The 22,382-nt window shown below is 30.8% G+C and overlaps 3 protein-coding genes across 3 annotated transcripts; all 3 read right to left on the reverse strand.

Moving 5' to 3' along the window:
* Positions 1-588: 588 nt before the first annotated feature.
* Positions 589-5,584, reverse strand: LOC113871077 (amino-acid permease BAT1 homolog). Its single transcript, XM_027507831.1, has 8 exons — positions 5,353-5,584; positions 4,848-5,108; positions 3,075-3,093; positions 2,717-2,936; positions 2,437-2,618; positions 1,475-1,764; positions 1,260-1,389; positions 589-986 (listed from the first exon to the last, which is right to left on the reverse strand). Exons 1-8 carry the CDS (start codon positions 5,478-5,480, stop codon positions 645-647), a joined length of 1,572 nt encoding a protein of 523 aa, XP_027363632.1. The 5' UTR covers positions 5,481-5,584; the 3' UTR covers positions 589-644.
* Positions 5,585-9,369: 3,785 nt separating this feature from the next.
* Positions 9,370-12,256, reverse strand: LOC113873488 (amino-acid permease BAT1 homolog). Its single transcript, XM_027511628.1, has 7 exons — positions 12,081-12,256; positions 11,432-11,450; positions 11,081-11,300; positions 10,822-11,003; positions 10,381-10,670; positions 10,019-10,148; positions 9,370-9,717 (listed from the first exon to the last, which is right to left on the reverse strand). The coding sequence occupies exons 1-7, from the start codon at positions 12,239-12,241 to the stop codon at positions 9,370-9,372; spliced, it is 1,350 nt and encodes a 449-aa protein (XP_027367429.1). The 5' UTR covers positions 12,242-12,256.
* A 2,923-nt stretch (positions 12,257-15,179) lies between these two features.
* On the reverse strand, positions 15,180-19,275 carry LOC113872400 (lipid phosphate phosphatase 2-like). The gene is made up of 7 exons (XM_027509932.1): positions 17,894-19,275; positions 17,686-17,773; positions 17,313-17,422; positions 17,099-17,192; positions 16,275-16,463; positions 16,135-16,194; positions 15,180-15,461 (listed from the first exon to the last, which is right to left on the reverse strand). Exons 1-7 carry the CDS (start codon positions 18,107-18,109, stop codon positions 15,250-15,252), a joined length of 969 nt encoding a protein of 322 aa, XP_027365733.1. The 5' UTR covers positions 18,110-19,275; the 3' UTR covers positions 15,180-15,249.
* Positions 19,276-22,382: the final 3,107 nt, after the last annotated feature.

The raw sequence follows: 22,382 nt of genomic DNA on the forward strand, positions 1-22,382 counted from the left end.
TTAGTAGATGCACAACTTCTTAAAAAGTTAAAATAATTTTGTAGTGATTAGTATTTTAGGTAAGCATTTTGAATATTTAAAAAATTATAAATCATAAGAAGTCTATTGAATAATATGTTCAAAAAAGTGTTTTGCTAGTATGTATACATACATACGTAAATAGACATATATATATATATACACAATTCCTTTTTAAAAAAAATAACTATTGTATTGTTATATTCAAACAATTTTAAATTATTTTTCAAAGTAAAAGCACTTTTTATAATTATAATCCAGCTTAAAATGGTTTCCAATTTTTATTAAAAATTAAATTAAAATCCAATTCTTAAGAAAGAAAAAAAAATATAGTTTTTTAAGATTATAACAAGGAGGAGGACAAACAGTCCACCAGATCTAACAAAAAGGCCGGAGAACACAGCCCAACACCAAAGCTAATCTAATCTAATCTAATCAGCAGCACACAAAGATTGACATGTATCTTAGCTTAGGCGAGTAGAAAGTATTTCAAATCCCGTTTTCAAAATCATCAAACTCTACCTTAGGGAGGGAAAAGTTTATACGTAAGAAATGGAAACAACGGGTTAAAAAAATAATCATATTCAAACCGAGTTGGATCCAATAAAAGTTACACAACTTCTATTTTATATATTGGTTATTGGGCCTTTAAACCAAAGCCGACCACTGATTATCCAGTAAGAAACTACAAGAATTAGCAAACATCCAACGGCCACAGGGGTGTAGTTAAGTGTCTCTATGGTTATTGGGTATGAAACAGGCAATGAGAAGAGGATGGAGATGGTCAGAACCCAAAGAACAGCAACCCAGCCCACAATGACTCCGTATCGGCCCAAATTGAAAGGCCCAGGGACAAAATGCTTCTGTGCCAGGGTTACCCTAAAGAATATAGGTAACGCATAAGCAATATAGAGACCAATCGTTGCTATGGACACCATGGCCTCAAATGCCACTATGCTTCCAAGAGACTGCAGTTAAGTAACAAATAACAATTGAGTCATAGTCGTGAAAAGAAACATGGTACGTCATTCATTAAAAGAATTACTTTTTTAATCTGCATAACATTGCACGACATAAAAAATTATATTATTTAATAGTATTAATATATTTAATCATATTGAAGTTTGTATTTTTTAATAAAAAATTACTATATATAACATGTTAAAAAAATGGTTAAAAAAACACACAGAATACTTAATTTGCATTATATTAAAAATGAAATCTTACCACAGAATACATACCGTTAAGGCCATGCAAAATGATACACAAACGGAAAGCCAAACTGCATATATGGGAACCTCTTGCTTGTTAACTTTGTGCCACAATGATGACAATGGCATGGCCCCATCTCTTGAGAAAGCATAAGCCATCCTTTACCAAATTTAAGCATCTATAAGTAACTAGATAAATTAAACCTCTCTCATATAGAAAACCACTAAGAGCAGGTGCAGTTTACCTTGAATTGCTTGTAACTGAACTCATACCACAGAAAAATATGGCAACAGCAACAATTACTAAGCAAAGAATACCCCCAGCTCCATGGCCATATCTTTTCTTGAATGCAAGATAAAATATTTCAGCAATGGCATACCCACCAGCATCATTATTTTCACTCAAAAGGTAAGGGATGTCAGTAACTGCAAAGGTAATGCCTAGTATGTATCCCCATCCAACGATAATGGATATCCCAACAGCACTGATAATTCCTTTGGGTCCATTTCTATCTGCATCTTTTGTTTCCTCTGTCTGCAAATACAAGTTGCAGTACACAACAAATCTTAGTTTACTTCATTTAGTAACTTCAACCCATCAACGGAAATGAAGAGTGCAAAATTTTCAAAATAGAAAAGGCAAAAGAAACTTGGTAATTCCCAATACTTAAATTGAGGTTATTAACAGAGATCCTACGAATTAATTAATTCATTATAAAAATCAATTACAACGCACCAATTTTCATGTTACTACATCTAGACCGGGTGATCAGAGGGGTCCTTCAAGATTGGACAATGGTAGTGTTTTTAATCTCGTTATCTCACAGATCCTGAATCCAAGATCCCCAACTAGTAAAATATGCAAAGAAAAATGTTACCCCCAAATTCATTGTGCAGTAATTGCAGTTTAATTTTTCTTATAGTGATGTCTTATAACACAGTTCATTATGTTTGTATCACATGCTGAACAGGTACAAAATCTTAATTCATCTGGAATTATCTAATCCTGGAATGGCAGTCCCAAGGTTTAAGCTGATAAGAAGAACCACAGGATCAACAGTGCATGATTCTTTTTGAGAATCGCTCTAAGGGGAGAGATCAAGCAAAAGAAGTGTATAGTTTATAATTTACAAGACAAGGAAGTTTCTAAAAGCTTTTCAAGGAAATAAACTTTTAGAAAAGAAAGGAAAAAGGATAAGAGATTTACCATATGAGCTGATGCATCAAACCCAGTTAGGGTGTACTGACTCATTAAAAGTCCCAAGAGAAATATGTAGGGTCTGCTGCTGATTCCATCCCCATTTTCAGTATTGAAATGAGTGAAAACAAACTTGGCACTGGCCCTTTCCGTTGCAACACATGGAATCACAATCATAAGTACAAAAACACCTAAAAATTTACAAAATTCCAATTAGAGATTCAAAAGGGTTTTTCCATGAGAACGGAATTCAGAAAGTAATCAAATCAAATAGGAAATTTATTGATACCTATAACATTCCAGATAGCAGCCAACTGTCCTAAGAATGATAACAATGAGATAGGAAGGCTGTTTATTATACCGTGGAGGAACAAAATACCTCCATGAAAAGCAATAACTACATATTTAGATGCCATATATCCACCACCATTTGCCCCACCAGTACTAAGGAGAATAATAACCTGAATTAGTTCTGCAAGTGAAAAATCTACACTTGTTGTCACTGCCCACTGCAAATCAAAAGAAACCAAGTTAGACCCCCCAAATGGATTATCAGAAATCTACATCCCACACAAGTTTGACCTTGCTGTGAAAAGTGAAGGATGTTGAAATTTAAGAGTATTTGTCCACTGTCTTCTTGAAAATACCTGGCCAACAATGTTGAACCTGCCAAAAAAGAGAAAACAATCAACACGCATCAGAGAAATGACTATGAGAAAGCAAATGTACATGTTTTATTGTATGCTGGTTAAGAGCATTAAGTTTTCAAAAGCCTGATTGAATATTTTACATTATAAAATGGATAAGTAAAAATAAAGGGAAGTAATACTTCAAAATTATGTGCCATATCATTAATTAAAACTGTCGATTTTGCAAGTTAACAGAAATTCCATCTCCTAATTGGTTATGACTAAGTCTCTGAAATAATCTCCAAATTGTTATTCAAAATGCTCAGTGAATGTTCGTGATTGATGTGGCTTTTTGATTTACCAGATTGCTTGGAAGGCTCATCTCTTACATTACCAACAAAGGGGAGAATGGCACTTCAAAAAATTTTAATCCAATCAGGCCCACATAAGGTCCTCGTATAAACTTAAAAATTCCATGCTCATAACAAATAGATGGTAGTCTTGCAAATTAAGACACGGCCAACACGTTATTAGAAAATTGCCCATAAAACGGATGATGTTACCTCCTTTTATGTGCATAGTCCGGCATTTATAGCTACTACTTAGCATATCTTGAATTATGCATACGAGAAACTTTTATATGAAAATATTAACAAGGAGGAACCATAGTGTGACAGTGATAATTGATAAGGTATAAAATAAAAGGGAATTACGTATTAAAAATTGCACCTAAATAGATGTCACTTGCATTTTCTTTATCTTTTTTTAGTTATTAAATGAAGAAAGTGCAAAATATATTTTAAATTTTCAAAATAAATATTTTTTAATTAAATTTTCTTAAACATTAAAATAGATATACAATTTTATGGTTAATTAACAAATTTGGCAATGTGAAGATATTTTCTAATTGATAACTTTAAGGATCGACTTGTATAGACAAAAATAACATTTTTCGAAGACCAAATATACTCATCTGTACTGAGAATAAGTGTGACGAAAACTTTAGTGAACAATATGTACAAATGAAAACTTTTGGAGATTATTGCAAGAAAAATAATATTTTTGGAGGACCAATATATATTTATTCGTATTAAAAGGATATATCAATTATATATTTGAATAATGGTGGGTGAAAGTATTTCCGAATATAGTATCATATGCACACCATTCTGAGGTATCTTCATCCCTTACGGAACACTAACTAGAAACGAATCCAAAAGCATTCATATCAATATAGAAAATTTTAATCAGTATTTGGTTCCCATGACAGGTCAACACAACAACTCAAATATGCATTGATTCTGGACGGAATGCATCTCCGATTTCAAGTCAAAAGATAGATGCGAACTCAATGTGAACTTAAAATAAGTGACACGGTGTTAAAATGGAAAGTAACAAAGAAGAGAAGAGTGTGATGTCTGTACTAGATAAAGAATAATTAGGCAAATTTAATTAGCATTTATAATATATTAGTTAACGAATAAAAATATTAAAAAATACTACTAATATAAAAAAAAAAATATATATTCTTTAACATACTGCTTAATAATTGTGTATGCATAGATATTGTCGGTTTGTGATTGTGATTGATTCGTGTCAGCCACAAAGCAAATGCAATGTGTGTGGTGTTGGGAATTCAGACAAAAACAATACACTTTGCATTGGGAATCTAAATTCGGACCATTAATGATTTAGTTGAAGAAGCTTTTTATTTTCTCTGACATGAATGAAATAGGATTGTAGAAGTATTTAAAAACAACGTAGAAAAAGGAAGATGGGCAGGGTACAAACCAGCCAGTAATCCAGGAAGCAAAGGGTGCCCAACCAGGTCCAGCAAGTTTGGCACTCCAATAGTAAAGCCCCCCAGAAGTTGGATATGATGAACAAATTTCAGCCATTGAGAGCGCAACAATCATGGTGAATGCAGAAGCTATGAACCACCCATACACGAATGAAATAGGTCCACCATAATTCAACCCTGTGTTGTAAAGGGTCGTCACTCCCGTCAGCACTGATATAATTGAAAACGAAAACGCGAAATTTGATATCACCCTGCCAAAACCAAATCCATTTTGTGAATTTCTACTCTTAAAAGCAGAATCTAAAGATAAAGAGCAATAGTTTTTTACTACAAAAATATATTTATTATATTAAAAATATAAAAATATAATAGATACATATTTTTTTAATGAAATATTACTTGATTTGAATACTGAAATTTTAAGAAAATTCAATGAATCTAAAAAACGAGAAACAAACAAGAGAGTGAAAAAGAAAAAAAAGGAAGGAACTTTACGAGAGATCACGCTTGAGCTCTTGTTTGTAACCGAGTTCTCGAAGACGGGCATGGCCAGAATCAAGTGGAGCGTGTCCATTTGCGACCACATGAGAAGGGAGTGTGGTGTTTTCTCTGCCAGAGACCATGATGATGAATGCAAACACAGGGACTCGTCTCTTGGTATATAGAAGGAGCAAGAGAACGAACCCCAAAGGTCAATGGTAGCTTCAGAGTCGAAAGAGGAGAAGGTGTTTTTTGTCACAGATGACAGAGTTGCAAAATGTGAAAGTGTTGTTTTTGTCAAACATAAACACAAGATAACTTGTCTCTTCCTACTTGTCTTTTCCTCCCATCATTTTCTTTTATTTTCCATTTACATTTTTTATTGTATAATTTATCTCCACGTTGATGCGTTGCTTAAATTTGATCACAAAGTAAACACTTTGTTTAGTTAAGCTTTTCAAAACTACTGTACACTGACGTGAGTTTTGATGCTATTTGCTATTTATTTTGACAGTTAAATTTGCACTGAATTTGTCGAGAAAAATCGAATTTCCAATTTTATTTCTTTTCATGTTTTTTAGAAAAGTTCGCTGGAAAAAATATCGTTTTCTGGATTCGCCTAAAGGACATCTCATAATAAATGTTAACAGCTATTTATTTGACATAATAATTGATAAATAATTTAATTTTGATCTGTATATCAAAAAATATCTTATTAAGACAATTTATATTACTTCAATGATTTATCTTACATCGAACAAAACAATAAAACATACTCCTAAAAATAATATGATATATTGTAATTTTAAAATAAAACCGCAGCCTTTAAAAAATCATTAAAAGAATTAAGTATTGTATTTTATTAATATATAATATAAAAATATGAGATATTAATTTTATAAATAAAATTAAATATATAAATATAAATTTACTTTGGATTGGATCAGCTTTTTCTGAAAATGAGATTCAAAAGTCAAATTAATTTTTGTTTTATGAATTTAGTTTGTTTGATTTTAATTTAATTTTTTTATTTGATTTCTGTGATTCGTATTAATTTGTGTCGATTGATGAATACGTTAAAACGTAGGGAACGAAGTTATCTACACAAATTATGACTTACTTATACGTTTGATTTTTTTAATTTATTTTACAATCCAGTTTCGATCATTAAAATATATTATGTGACAAAGATCAATAAAAAAATCCTTTTCAGAATTTTTTTTATTGAAGTGCAAATCTCTGTCGTTTTGGTTTTCGTCTAAGTCATAGCTAAGAAGATTAAAAAAAAGTTATATGAATTGACTAATCATAAACATTGTAATTTTTTAATAAAATAATATTGATTGTATTTTTAATATAAAACAGTTACTTTTAATTGTTAAAAAATTATCTTAATATTACTATTAATATTTAAAAAAATGCATTTTGATAAGCAAGGAAACGTAGTCATAAAACTTTGATCACTTTGACCAAATCAAAAAAGGCTGTTCAACTAGCATCTTGCGTGGTAGCCATTAACATTTATCAATTTGATACTCAGCATCTTGAATGTCAATTAAAGAAATTAAAATTATAGATTCTTATAGATATCGTGAGTATTCGTTGTTACCAATTACAAATTTATTTAAGTAAGTTCTAAGATACAAATTGTTGATGTTCAATTTCTTATAATATGTTTTGTCTTTCATTTTATTTGTTTACCTCTTTGTACAAATCTCTTCTTAAATGATTATTTTAAGTTGTCTTTATAATTACATCATTCTTCGTCTTCAACTTCAACTTCAAACTCATTGTATTTATTGCAAGTGTCTAGTCAACAATTTCTTTGGACCTATCAAAAAGACATCTAATAATAAATAAATGTTATAATGAAAATGAAAATGGTAAAACCGTAGTATATGCAATTAGCAATAATACGTTTTGAACCTGCTACCCAAATAATATTTGTTGTCAAAATATGAATATTAAAATATTAAGACATATATGCTCCTAATGGGTATTTAATAGTATTTTATTTCACATTTGTTACCAGATTTTCGTGAAAATGAGAAGCAAAATGGAGAATTTGTTGGAAAAAGTTACTAATTATGCGATGTGGTAACTTCTATACATCGCATATATGCTCATACGCTTTGTCCAGTTGATTTGAAATAATATACCCTGGTCTTAGGAAAAAAATAAAACGAGTCTAAACAAAAATAAATAGAAAAATAACACATATATAAAAAGAAATTATTTTACACTGCTCCATAATTTAATATTTTCTATTACTAGTTTTATATAAAAATGAAAATTTATAATTAATTGTTAAATTATAAATATTTATTATTGGATTTTTTTGTCAAAATTTATAAAAATTATAATATAACTAAATATATTTTGTATAAATAAAAAAACGTATATCGTTAACCTTGATTTATATAACTGAACTACTAAATAATTTTAATTTAATATTTTGTATATATAATTTATATAATATGACGTTTAAATTCAATGGTGAGATTTATAAAATAACTATCTGATAAAAATATTAAATGATATAAAAATATTTTGATTTATAACAATTTAAATTAATTCCCTCTCAAACAGTATATATTGTGTTATTATTGTTCACCACGTGCAGTTTATTTTCCGTGCCTCGTGCTGTAACTCGTGCGTAGTAGGTACCGTTGAATTGAAAACTCAAACATTGAGACTGAAGTGAATTTCTTCAAATTAAATTTAGGTCTTTTTAATTAAGTACTTTAAGAAATATTAATACAAAATAATAAAAATATTAAAAAAATATGTTAAATTAAATTAAAGAATAACTCACTTATGTTTTAAAGTATAAAAAAATTGAATGATTTAACGGTTAAATGTAACTTGGATTATTACGCAGGCTTGCATTATTAAAATAGTTAAATAATTATTTTTACAACAAACACGTCAACCTAAACTTCTAATATAAATGGGTTGTGGATACCACTACCTAACTTCTAGGTAACGTTTGCTTTTTTGTTGTAAGAATCTCCTATTAAAATTCAACCACGTGGATTCGATGCCGCAAAATTATTATTTATCGCTATGTGTGCATTTAATTATGGAATTTGGTAATTAAATATATCAAGATATGGCATTTTACGAGAAAATACTAAAATATGAAAATCGATCAAAATATGTTAATAGTGAGATTTAAGCTAAAAAAGTAATAAAAAAAAAAAACTTATCCATAACAAGATTTAAGCCGCGAAAATTCGTCATATACGAAGAATTTTTTAATAGGCCGCAATTATACAGTTCTAAACACTCTTTTTTTTTTTAAATATTATTTAAGATTATGAAAAAAATAATTCCCCATATATGTGTTTCATATTTATCCAGCACCAATTTTGTTGGGAGGCCAGAGAAAGCAAAAGAACCTGTTCTTTATCTGCTGGAACTATTTAGCAATTAAAATGATAATTTTATTTTGATAAGGTATTTATATTTAATATAGTTATAAATTATCATGATAAAATTTAAATTTTGATTAATAAGTAGGAAACAGTGCTTAAAATACTTTTATTTGAAAGAGTTTGTTTTACCAGTCAATTTTTTTTAATAGAAATAATGATACTAATAATTTAAATCAATTTGAGCTATCTTTCAAAGAAAGGTACATTTGGGGTGTCTGCATTTAGTGAACCGTCCAACATGGGGCTTGAATTCCATAATGTTGAGGTGGGACAAAGATACAGTCTGATGTTGCAGATTTTCATTGTTGGTAGAAGTGCCATTACGATTCAGCCAGCACGTACAAATCTTCATTATGCATCCGTGAATAACTCAAGGCTTGGCATGTCATGTCATGTCATGCCAATGATTTCATTAGCACAGATAAACGACTGATCATATAAATACAGATGCTAATCTTAATTTCAATAATATATTCTGCAAATAATTTTCAATAAGTTTCTCAGTCCCTTATGGGGCTATAGGCAATCACAAGTCTTTGATTGAATAACAATACTAGAAGTACTCATGATAATGTACTAAATTAAGTACATAACTTCAGTTTTTCACATTGGTTATAGGGCCTTTAAACCAATGCCGAGCACTGAATATCCAGTAAGAAACTACAAAAATAAGCGAACACCCAACAGCAACAGGGGTGTAGTTAAGAGTCTCAATGGTTATTGGGTAGGACACAGGCAATGAGAAAAGTACAGAGATAATAATCACCCAAAGAACTGCAGCCCAGCCCATAGTGAATCCGTAACGGCCCAAGTTGAAAGGCCCAGGAACGAAATGCTTCTGTGCTAAGGTCACTCTAAAGAAGATTGGTAAGGCATAAGCAACATAGAGGTCAATCACCGATATGGACACCATAGCTTCAAATGCCACAGTACTTCCTAGAGACTGCAGTAGATTTAGAATTTGAGTATGGACCAATGATAACAACACATACTCTCTTAACACATTGTATTGGTTATAATTTTTTACAGATTATAAAAATATAAAAGAAAAATATTAACTTTAGAATGAAAAAGAGTCAGACTCATAATTTTTGTAATTTTTAATAAATTTTAATTAATAATTAAACATATATTAAGAATAGTATATTAAAGAATGTGTTAGCATTTTAAATTATATACAAAAATGGAAAGGTGTAATAAATATTGCAGCGTTTTAAGATGAAATAATACAGGGAAATGCATACCGTTAGTGCCATGCAAAATGATATAAAAACGGAAAGCCAAACTGCATATGTGGGAACCTCATGCACGTTAACTTCACGCCACAATGGCGATAGTGGCAATGCCCCATCTCTTGAGAAAGCATAAGCCATCCTGTACAAAGTTCAAGCATCGTAAGTAACTACACAAATTAAACCTCTATCATATGGAAAGTGCACTACCATCAGGTAATATATAATTCAAAATATTTTCTTGAACAATTTTGGGTTACTTTTTCTTTTGGTGTGTATTTTAAAAAATAAGAAATGAGTGAGAAATAATAATAATAATGTCATACGTGTCAATTTTTAATTGTTCAAATATCAGAACTTCAATATTATGTTACCTTGAATTGCTTGTGACTGAAGTCATACCACAAAAAAACACGGCAACAGCAACAATTACCAAGCAAATAATACCCCCAATTCCATTGCCATATCTTTTCTTGAATGCAAGATAAAATATTTCAGCAATGGCATACCCACCAGCATCATTATTTTCACTCAAAAGGTAAGGGATGTCAGTAACTGCAAAGGTAATGCCTAGTATGTAACCCCATCCAACAATAATGGATATCCCAACAGCGCTGATAATTCCTTTTGGTCCATTTCTATCAGCACTTTTTGTTTCCTCTGTCTGCAAATGCAAGTTTGTAGTAAAGAGGAAATCTTGGTCTAAAATCATTGAATAACTTCTCTATCAATAGACATAAATAAGTAGCACAAAATTTACAAAGTGGAAAGCAAGAACAAGGGTATACTGAAAAGGAAATTTCTAAAAGATTTACCATATGAGCTGATGCATCATACCCAGCAAGGGTATACTGACTCATTAGAAGTCCCAAGAGAAATATGTAGGGTCTGCTATTGATTCCATCCTCATTTTTAGCATTGAAATGAGTGAAAACAAACTCTATACTAGCCCTTTCGGTTGCAACAGATGGAATGAGAATCATAAGGACGAAAACTCCTAAATATTTCTCAATTCAAATTAGATATTCAAAAAGAGTTTAGAAAAGAAAAATCAAATAGGAAATTTCTTCATACCTACAACATTCCAGATGGCACCTAACCGTCCCAAGAATGCTATCAGAGAGACAGGAAGGGTGTTTATTATACCGTGCAGGAGCAAGATCCTCCCATGAAAAGCAATAACTACATATTTAGATGCCATATATCCACCACCATTTTTCCCACCAGTACTAAGGAGAATGATAACCTGAATTAGTTGTGCAAGTGAAAAATCTACACTTGTTGTCCCTGCCCACTGCAAGTAAAAAGAACAAAAATTAGAGCTTCAAAATGGATTGTTAGAAATCTACATCGCACACAAGTTTGACCACGCAGTGAAAAGTGAAGGATGCTAAAATTCTAGAACATGTGACTTCTCAAGAATACCTGGCCAATAATATTGAACCTGCAAGAAAAGACCATGCAACACACGTCAGAGAAATGGCCATAGGAAAGCTAATATGTCTGTGCATCTTGTCAGTAGACTTGAAGTGTTCATCAAGCAATTAGCTTAAGTTTCAAGGTACTAGGCTTTAGGTAAATCTACATAATTAGATATTTGTAACCATGTTATACATAAGAAATAGTGCATGCTGATTAAAAGCATTTTCAAGAACCTGCATGAACAGTGTACATAATTTAATTGAGTAGTAAAGAGAAAACGGAAGGTGAAAGAAAAAAACAAATATGAAGATGAAGGAAAAAGATATTACACGGTACCTATAGCAATACAACGAGGCCTACGTGTTACATAAATGCAAGAGCGAAATATATTAAATAACAATAGTGAGTATGCATTATAGAAATCACAGATGCTTATAAGACAACTGTAAACCAAGAAAATAGACAATAACATGTTAAGGCAAATATGCCAACGAATACCTTTAAGGAACTGAATAAAAAATTATACGTGAAGTTTTGTAAGAAAATATCATTAATACACTTTTAATATTTTAAATTAAATTTTTTCACTTTTAATTTCTTACCCTTGCAAGATCAAGATATTAATGTGATTGAGGATACAAATAATTAATACCAGCCAGTGATCCAAGAGGCAAAGGGTGCCCATCCAGGGCCAGCAAGCTTGGCACTCCAATAGTAAAGACCACCAGAAGTTGGATATGCTGAACAAATTTCAGCCATTGACAGTGCAACAAACATGGTGAAAGTAGAAGCTAAAAACCACCCGTATTGCATTGAAACAGGGCCACCATAGTTCAACCCAGTGTTGTAAAGGGTGGTGATACCAGTGAGCACTGATATTAAAGAAAACGAGAGTGCGAAATTTGAAATGGCCCTGCAAGTGACAACGAACCCAAAATTGGAAGTGAAATTAAAAACTAAGAAACACAATAGAAGGAAAGAACTTTACGAAAGATCACGCTTGAGTTCTTGTTTGTAACCAAGTTGAAGAAGACGGGCATGGCCAGAATCAAGTGAAGAAGAATCGCCATTTCTAACTGTAACCACATGAGATGGGAGTGTCGTGTTTTCCGAAGCAGAGTCCATGAAGAAATACAACAAGAGAGTCAAAGTGTTTTGGTTTTCGTATTATGTTCATGTAACCATTTTTTCCCTTCTTTCATCTTTTGTCGTCTATCTAATCAAGTCAAAGTCAAATCCATTCATGGCCGGCTCTCGAGACAATCATTTTTTTATATATAAAATGTTAGAATGATTACTGATTAAAAGCCTTAACTTTTGGTCATATGGTTTCCTTTCTCCATCCTTAGCATAAGTCCCAACTTTCTTAATTTCTCACAGAGCTGATGCCATTTAAAGCTCTAACTCACATCCCACGACCGTCGTTAATTTGTAAGCCCATTCGATCACCATTATCAACAACCAAGTCCTTTGTCCTTAACTTCAACGAGCCATTTTTATTTTGTGCTTGCTTTATATATATGAATGAAACAAATAATATGATGTTTCTTGAATGTTTTTGAATAAACAGCACAAATAATTAATTTAAAGAAATCGGCCCCAAAAACCCAAAGTACCATTGGCGCACCCATAGGTTTTGCTTCTTCTTCTTCTTCTTTTTCGATGTGCACAGATTTTTTGAAGTGCCACTTCATCATCAAAGTGCATAGAATCAGAAATATCTCTTCACGTCCAAAATAAAAAGGAGAACAAATTTCTCTTAGGATTTGTTCCTAGTCCTTGATTTTGTATAAGAATTGCATGAAGAGATTAAATTTTCAAAGCTTTGAATCATTGTAAAAAGCGGAATGCTACTCGAATGCTGTTTAACCCACGTGATGTAGAGAACCCAGTAGAGTAGAGTTTAAAAAAATGTTGAATATTAAAATTAGAGATCAAAGTAAAATAAATAAAGATTAAATGATAAACTGAAACAAATAAATAAATTAGAGAATTAAACTAATGATATAGCTTTTCTTTTTTCTTTAATGCAATTTTATAATCAAATAATAACATATTCCCATTTTATCAAAAAAAAAAAAATATCAACACAAAAAGTGAGAACAACCAACTCATTTCTTAAAAATAAGCCCCGAACATTCTCTATCATGGGCAAAAACTTTCCTAACAACGAAGAATATTCATCAATTATGCTTCTCAAATCCTGACTGGGATTTGTTTTTTGGATTCATTTTATTTTTCTTGCTTTGAATATTCTCGTGAGAAGAATTTTGACACCATTTGAATCTTTTTCAAATATTTTGTTATTAAATTAGTCTCTCTTTTTTTTATTCTACTGTAGTCTTCCATTTTCAATAATAACGAAATTTTAAAACACTTGTGTACATGTAATGATACTTTAAACTTTTGACAGATTAATATAATAACTACATTTTAAAAAATTGTACGATAATTCATATAATTTTAAATACTAAAATAAAATGCATATTTAGAACAATTTATTTTTAATAAATAATTACTTATTTTTAAATTTTATTATAGTTACGAAATAAATTCAACAAAATACAAACTAAAAATCCAGTCTAAACTGTAAACATCAATCATATGCTTAACGTCAAACTTTTGATGATAGGATAATCAACGTTATAGTCTTACGATGTGACCATTTGAATGTTTCTAGTCAAATGCGGAATAGAAAAAATCTCTTTTAAGAGAGTTAACTTCATCATACTACGAAATGAAAGTTCTCGATTCGAACAAATAGTTGGCTACAAAGAATATTGTGATCTAAATAAAAATTTATGAATTGATTTGATCTTTAAAATTATAAAAATTATTTTAATTCTTGAAAATATCAAATATAGATTATTTTCTTTATTATTATAATATTAAAGATGAAAATTATTGTTATTTTATAATTTTATAAACTGAAATAATCATTGCTAACCTTTAGAAAATAAAGTGGTATTTTTTTATAATTTTAAAAATTATATTAACTAATACTCGTAATTTTAAAAACTAATTTAATGCACTACTCTTAAAAAATGTTTCCCTAACTTCTTATTTTGTTTTTACTACACATTGCCTTAGCTTTTTTAAGATAAAAAAGGCAATTTTTCACTATAGATTTTATACTCTTATTTTTCTCATCACATTATTCATTACTTTAATTCTTTCTTTTTACCCTATTACTTTATGTTTGCGAATATTGCAAGAAAGTGAAATAGCTTTCTCTTTGAAAATCGATAGAACATCACATAAAACAGAAATACGCTCTGAAAAAAAAATATATTGAAAGTTTCTTGGGGACCTTTTCTTAATAGGAGGAGTTTGGTGAAATTCTTCGTTCTATTCCCCTTTTCTCATGGACGAAAATCGTATATTTCGATCCTATTGAACCTACTGAATCATTCTCATTATATAATAACAAAAATTTAATTAGAATATACTAAAAGTTTTTAAGAAAATTACATCGTTATCCAATTAAAATGACATATTAGAGAGAATTATTAATTTTTATAATTTTTAATTTAAAAACCATACTTCCTGTATATTTTAAATAGTTGATGGTACAAACAATGTATCAAAATTGAACAAATAGACATAAAAGCAGCGCTTCGACAACTAACAAATGAAAGTTAGCCAAAAACATTAAGTAACAAGATATCCCAATCCAACAACCATCCGATTACCAAAGCAATTGATATCCGCATTTTTAACCGCCAACGATGCTAAGGTGGATTATCTGGAACTGAAACTCACAAACCCCTATAATTTTTACAGACTATGGACATGTGATATTTCCTATGTCTTTAGGGCAGTCAGTGTGTCCTTACATTCTGTGATGCACCTAACATAGGGCTTGAATCCCAGCTATTGCCTCGTCCATCTCCATCATGTTGAGGTGGGATATACATAGATACAGTCTGAAGCTCAGCAGATTGCACATGATGACTGTCATTATTGACGGAAGCGGGCTGAGCACCATTACGAGATTCAGCCAACATTTGGAAATATGCATGAGGTCCCCAACCTACGTACACACGAAAATTGTGAATGAATATTGATCTTCAAATTCTGAACTAGAAACCATATTAGTGACTTTAATTTGAAAAAAAAAAAAACCCAAATACAAATTAACGTGGTCAGAAAATGACAGGAAAACATGGGAGCGTAAACAAAGATGTCAATCGAGTGACAATTTTCACTCACTCCATCAACTTTACGGAAGAAAGTTCGCAATTACAAGCTTTGAAAACTGTTACAATTAGGAAAGAGAAGTGGAATGTCCCCCAACATGAAGAGCTGATCTTAGCCTGGGCTTTTAGTTGACAATTAGTTTGGAACTAAGCCCAAATCACTAAATTTTAATTATAATTTTAAAATTAAGAAATGTCACTGTTTTAGCATAAAAATGTTATTTTAAGATTAAAAAAATTAGATAAGAGATTTGTTATATGTTTAAAAGTTTAATAAAATCATAGTAATACAAGTATAGTATTATGTGTTTTCTAGATTTAGATCAGACCGAATATATTGATCAAGCCTGATGCCTGAGCCTGGCCGAAGGCTCAAAATGAAAGGCCTCAAATTTCAGACCCATACAGGATGTGGCTAGGCTGATCTGGACTTGGACAGGATTGAAAGCAATGTGTCACAATAACAATATTAACACATACTAGAAAGAAATGACGAAGGTAACATACCATCTATGTCATATGGAGGTGGAAAGAATTGTAGGTAACAAAAGGAAGCAACTATCGTCCCTGATAAAAGAATTACATATAAGAAAATTTGCAAAATAGTTTATGGAAATATTGAATCAATCTGACTTCGATAAACAAACCTATAAGTCCTCCAGCAAACACATCTTGCCAATGATGCCAATAATCATCAACACGGGAGACAGCAACCATAGCTGCCATGAGGATTGGTGAGAAAACGAGACAGAGCTTTGCAACATGGCCCCTACGGTCAAATACCCTAATTTTTCCTGATAGATACCAAGCAAGATAAACAAGACCAGCAAAGGACCCTGCATGAAAAAATGAATCTTTCTGAGCTTATACTGTGGTGATTAATATAGCTAATGGTAAATTACAAAATGGAAACAGACAAAGGAAACAGGTCAACCCCAAGACACCAATGACGCAAAAATGCAAATGCTATGAAGCGTATTTGTTGTCCATGAAAGAAGGCAAATTCCAAAAGTTGAGAAATTAAGGTGGTGTCTGTTTTTTTTTTTTTTCACTTTCAATTGATATATTTTTACTACTAATTATAAAAATGTCACATTGCTTTTTATTTTATTTCCTGTTTACAAGAATTTGCAAAGGAAATGATGAAAACTGAAAACAACAAAAACTTTCACTGTTTCTTTTCCAACATCTTGTAAACAAGAAACAACTTGGTGATTTTGTGATAATAAATGAAAACAAAAACCAAACACCACTAAATATTTCAAAACATACCAAATACCTAAGGAGGTAAAAAAAAAATTTAATTTGAAATTAACTCATCAAAAACAATGTCCGAGCTGATAATTCTATTATAATCTACGACAACTTTATTCTGGACATACTATAAGATTGCCACTTATACAGACATCAAGAGGTTACAAGACCACTCAAAGGAAATGTTACAGACCCTAAGATTGTAGAGATTACTTACAAGAAGTATGTCCACTGGGGAAACTTTTGTGTCCTTCCTTAATAACACCCTTATCTCCAGTACACTTAACATTACTTGTTACGGAATCAAACACCTGAATATGTCATGCACCAATGCCCTGTTAATTGAGCACATAACTACATAAAAGCAGTATGCACCACATGATAACGATATTAATAAGACTACTTGGTAGTCAATGAAATTGAACACCCACCCCTTTCCCATCAGGGAAACAACGCCAGAAGAAATCTGGTCTTGGCCGTCCAACACCATCTTTAATAGCGTCAGTTATCACCGCAGTAATGAGTACAGAAAATAGAAGGCCTGATATGCATTTGAGTAATAAATTACAGCAGATCAAAATGATGAGCAAATAAGAAGGATACGGAAAACTTTATAGAACAACAATAAAAGCCTTATATCACTAAAGAAGATTGGTTACATGTATCACACAATGAAATTAGATGCAGTCAAAAGCCAAATTCTCGAAGAGAGTTGTGTTAGGCTCTCAGTAGCAAACATAAAACATGTTGAAACCCATACATAGACCACTCATTGGGAAAACTTTATAAGGTTCAGAAATGTACCCAATATAGCATGGTGGAAGTCATAAACATCCTTTCGAATGAAATAGTAAACAAGAATGACAGCCAGCGGTAACAGTATTGCTATTATCTGTTCAGGAATTGAAATTCAAGGGTTTATATCTTTTAATCAAGTCAAGGGTAACAACATATAATCTCAGTAATGGAATAATTTTCATTCAAGGCTCAAATTCAAGGAAGCAAAACATACTGGAACAGCCCAAAAGGGAATAGTATTATCTTTCAATGGGTATCTAAGGTCTGTCATCATTCCCTCTCCAACAAAACGGTGAAACGGATCTATTATGTTCAAGACAGCATCAATGATCACAAGAAGCAAAAGAATCAACCAGTCATGCATATGTATCCTTGCCACTCTGACTCCATGTGATCTGATTGTATGCATACCCAACTGAATTTCTGGCATTTTTTTACTGCAAATGACAAATAGGAAGGTTACCAGGAAAATGTTAAAAATTAAATCACCACAAATTTATACAGCAAGAGGAAAAACAGAAAGAAGTAGAAAACAAATAAAAACATGTCACAGTGAACAAATATATATGCTGTTATAAAAGGACCCCAAGAAAACAGAACATTGGTGGGATTAGATCCTACCAAAACAGAAAAACAAACAAGCATTTTCTCACTAATTGGAATCGGCCACATGGACTAATTTACACCCTAATGTCAGTCATGAATCCTGTTTTTCTAAGTCTCTCTCCACCTTGAGCTACTGGGCTACCCTCCATCTGATATACTTTTCATATTGAACCTTCTACGTGTCCTCTTCAAGCATGTCCTATGGCGAGATTCTACCATATTTCTTACAATAGGTGCTTGCCCAACTTTTCTTTTAATGACACATTCATTTCTAATCCGATCTTGTCTAGATGGGATTACATCCTACCAATTCAATTGATGTGTATTTCTGCAGTAGATCTTAGAGGTGTTCATGCTTGTGTATGGGAGTTTAGCCTTGGACCAAGAAGAAACAAAATTCCCAACCCAAATACTGTGTAAAACTATGTACTTTAGAAGCTGAAGAGTTTTTCTCCAATGTTTCCTCCACTGGGCCCCATATTCGAAGCCTAAGTCATGTCTGTTGAAGGTTGCTAGACACCTCAATTCAGAGGGACAATATCATTGCATAGTGTTTTCAGAACCAATGAAGATTATGATTTGAATGCATTGTTCTATTTTTCATGTTGTTAGTGTTATGTCTTGTGCCTTATTCTGATGAATGACAAATATATAATAATTATGTATCCCTGCCATTGCCATTGTTGTTATGCCCAATGATCTTATCATGTGCACTTCCAGTGATGTAGAATTAATCTGAGATATCAATTTTATATCTTAACATAGGTGAATTTATTATGCATAGCTTATTTATGGTTTATTTTTCCACAAGCACGAAGTGTGTGTATATATAGTGTTATAATAGGTAGGATCATAACATTGGACTGGATTCAATCCCCTTCGTATTGGTAAGATACAGAATCCATCCTCGACATAGCTCAACACTATGTCAGGTTCAAACATCTCTTAAACCCCCTCAAGGGTAACACCTTATTCAATCTGATTTATTACCCAACCACGAGTCAATGCAAGATGTCTTAGCTCCTCAAATATCTCTCATTTTCACATAAACTCCCACAAATGTTTGAAGAACACGCAATTCACTTCAGCCACAAAATTCAGAACGGCCATTTATGTTTACTCTGCCCTGCCTATTGAACATGCAGCATTGACTACTTAAAAATTTAAAGCATGACACGTTTCTGATCAAAAGCACGAGATCAGAAAAGGCCACACTCTCTTCACCACAGAAAGAAAATGAAAGCATTAAAATAAATTTCAGCATCGAAACAATAAAAATTAAAATCAAATTTAAAAAAGTATAAAGCACTTTGCATTCTCTCTCAATAACAAGCATCTAATTACATCTCTGACAAGGATACGTCCTTTCCTCTTCCTCCAAAAAAATACAGCGAAATGGAGCACTTCTCATGTAACAGCCGCAATCATAGTAAACAGTATAAAATTGAATGCAACAGAAACTCAAAGTATCCAATCTGTAACTTGATTTAACAAAAGCAAAGTAACAAGTACTGCAATTCAACAGCCGATAAAGTCAAATAATATCAACGCCAACTAAAACAAGTAAATCGTTGATCGAATACAGTGATCAGTGATATTTTTTTTGTCACCAGATGTTTTTTTTCAAGAAACAAATAGATTTTAGAATTCAGGTAACTCAATCCTTGGTTTAAACAGAAAATGTACAGAAGAGTAGAAAAAGACGCACACAGAGTGAAACGAGGAAAGAACAGAAAGGAACTACAGTGCGGTATGGAGGAGAGAGAGAGAGGAACGCACCTGCAGGTGCAGGAGCACGTGCACGAGATTCGAGGTGGCTGAGGAGAAAGAGGCGGAAATGAAAATTGGAATCACGATTCGTGACAGTGAAGAAGCATTTCAAAGTGACAGAGAAGAAGGCGCGTGGGTTTATTGAAAAGGAAAAGCGGTTTGTTACTGCCCTTTTGCCCTTTTCTGCCTATTCGAATTAATTCGTATTACTTACTGTTTGACTCTAATTTATTGCATTTTTCAAAGGCCCCAAAGCAAACAAAATATTTATTGTCTTCTAAAAATATATAAACCTTTAATAAATATCATTAATTAAAGAGAATTAGTGATTAAAAAGTATTTAAGATCAACTTAAGTATCATTAATTACGACCAAATTTTAAAATAAGAAACATTACATGACATCATAAAAAATAGGCCTAATGCTTAAAAAATGTTTAGTGTACAAAAAAACCATGTTATATAATGAGAGAGAACCAATATTTAAAATTTTTCTAATTTAATCATTCAATAAGTGAATTTAATAGTGGAAGTTATTTTAATTTTATGTTAATTTTTAAATTTGAATATATTTTTTAATTAAAATTTTATTAGGCAAGTGAATTATTTAATATTTAAATAATTTTGGTCTTTTTGCATTAAATTAATCATGATCTTATTTTATTTAAATTGTATAGATATTTCTTTAAACTCACATTTAATTCAGTTACATCTAATTAAGCTTTATTAAGAGAAAGATATATAAAATATTTTAATAAATAATTTTTTCAAAATATTTGAATATATAACGACAAATAAGCATGTCATTGCAAAAATAGGTAATCATTCTTTACTATTTAAAAGAAAAAATCATTCGGAACAAGCTAAAGTTTATTAAATGATAGATAATTGAATATAGAACCAAGTATTAAATAGAATGGACTCTATTAAGGATAAATGTTGTCTATTTTTTTGGTTTGTAAAATTTAAATTTAAAATTTATTTTTAAGGTATTGATTTTCATTACTTAAATATGCATTTAACTAAAAGGTTTCGATGTAACATATATATATATATTATTTTTATTACTTCATCTATTTTAAATTAGGAAAGGATTACATTACTCGATGTAATATTTTTCTAAAATATACAGCGAATGTGTTTATTGTTTAGTATGACGCGAGTTATTTTTTTAACAAATAAAATAATAAATAACAATAATAGTTTATTAAGATTATAATACTAATTAAGATATTTATTACTTTTTTAATTATTGTATACAAAATTTAAATGTCAAACAATCAAAATAGAAAAAATATTCAATAATAAATGTTATAATATACATATATAAGTAAATTATCATTTTAAAAACATAAATAATATTTCATTTAATTGTTAAAGATATTTGTAAAAAAAGGATAAAATTTCAAAATCTGATATTGGAAAAAAAAAATGTTAGTTAGCACTGTAGTTTCTTTTTGTTGACTAACATGCAATTGATAATTTGTTTGTTTGTTTGTTTCTCAATTATGTGTTCCGTACTAAGGAGGAAACAAGCTGACAGCCTCATCTATGAATAAGGTTTTTCTTTTTCATTTACCAGTTAAAAAATTATTTTTTAATATAAAATACATATTTTAATAAAAAAAGTATAATTAAAATTAATGTTTTTAAATCATTTTAAAAACTAAATATACATTAAATCACCTACTCTTTTATCACAAGGCAAGTATTACAGCTAAAACTTAAAAATAAGATATGAACACCTTTAAGAATTTGTTTGTATTGTTTTGTTTTTAAAATAATAATTGTTCTGACGGAACAATACGATCAAACACAATAATAATTGCTTTTATAAAATAATTAAATAAATCATATTGCTTTCTTAATTACTATTAAACTAAAACTTATCCATGATACATATAAAAAAAATGCACTAGTCTTTTGTCGACACTTGTTTTCCATTCACACCTTTTTGCTTTTGCTTTTCTTCTTTTTGACTACTCATTCAACATATCATCAATGTCTCCCCATTCATAATACATCGAAGTTATAATTTGTGTAAGCATGTAACATGGCAGGGTGAGAGTTTGAGGGCCTAGCCGACACTCTTTTTGTTTTTTTTGGCTTTGTTTTTCAGCACCTTCTAATTGCACCTTAATTATATTACACTTTGTTACTCTTGTTTTTATGTTCGTAAGTGGTGGTTATTAGTTCAGCTAACTTGAAATTAAGCCGAGAAATTTATTTCCCTAAAAGCTTAAAAAAAACCACATAAAAAGGAAAAAAAGACCCTCTTTTTATTCCTATGAATTCCTGATTATTTTGATATGTAGCTGAATATCATCG

Source organism: Abrus precatorius, unplaced genomic scaffold (assembly GCF_003935025.1).
Source record: "Abrus precatorius isolate BTA unplaced genomic scaffold, Abrus_2018 Scaffold7, whole genome shotgun sequence".
Classification (NCBI taxonomy): domain Eukaryota; kingdom Viridiplantae; phylum Streptophyta; class Magnoliopsida; order Fabales; family Fabaceae; genus Abrus; species Abrus precatorius.

Coding starts and splice junctions, on each gene's coding strand:
- LOC113872400 (XM_027509932.1), bottom strand. CDS start 18,109: ATGCCAGAAATTCAGTTGGGTATGCATACAATCAGATCACATGGAGTC. Junction 17,423..17,685: donor CTTCCACCATGCTATATTGG/GTACATTTCTGA, acceptor AATGCATATCAG/GCCTTCTATTTTCTGTACTC. Junction 17,193..17,312: donor GTTTCCCTGATGGGAAAGGG/GTGGGTGTTCAA, acceptor TGACATATTCAG/GTGTTTGATTCCGTAACAAG.
- LOC113871077 (XM_027507831.1), bottom strand. CDS start 5,480: ATGGTCTCTGGCAGAGAAAACACCACACTCCCTTCTCATGTGGTCGCA. Junction 5,109..5,352: donor GAGCTCAAGCGTGATCTCTC/GTAAAGTTCCTT, acceptor TGGTTTTGGCAG/GGTGATATCAAATTTCGCGT. Junction 2,619..2,716: donor TGCTATCTGGAATGTTATAG/GTATCAATAAAT, acceptor GTAAATTTTTAG/GTGTTTTTGTACTTATGATT.
- LOC113873488 (XM_027511628.1), bottom strand. CDS start 12,241: ATGCAATACGGGTGGTTTTTAGCTTCTACTTTCACCATGTTTGTTGCA. Junction 11,004..11,080: donor TGCCATCTGGAATGTTGTAG/GTATGAAGAAAT, acceptor AGAAATATTTAG/GAGTTTTCGTCCTTATGATT. Junction 10,149..10,380: donor TCAGTCACAAGCAATTCAAG/GTAACATAATAT, acceptor AACTTTGTACAG/GATGGCTTATGCTTTCTCAA.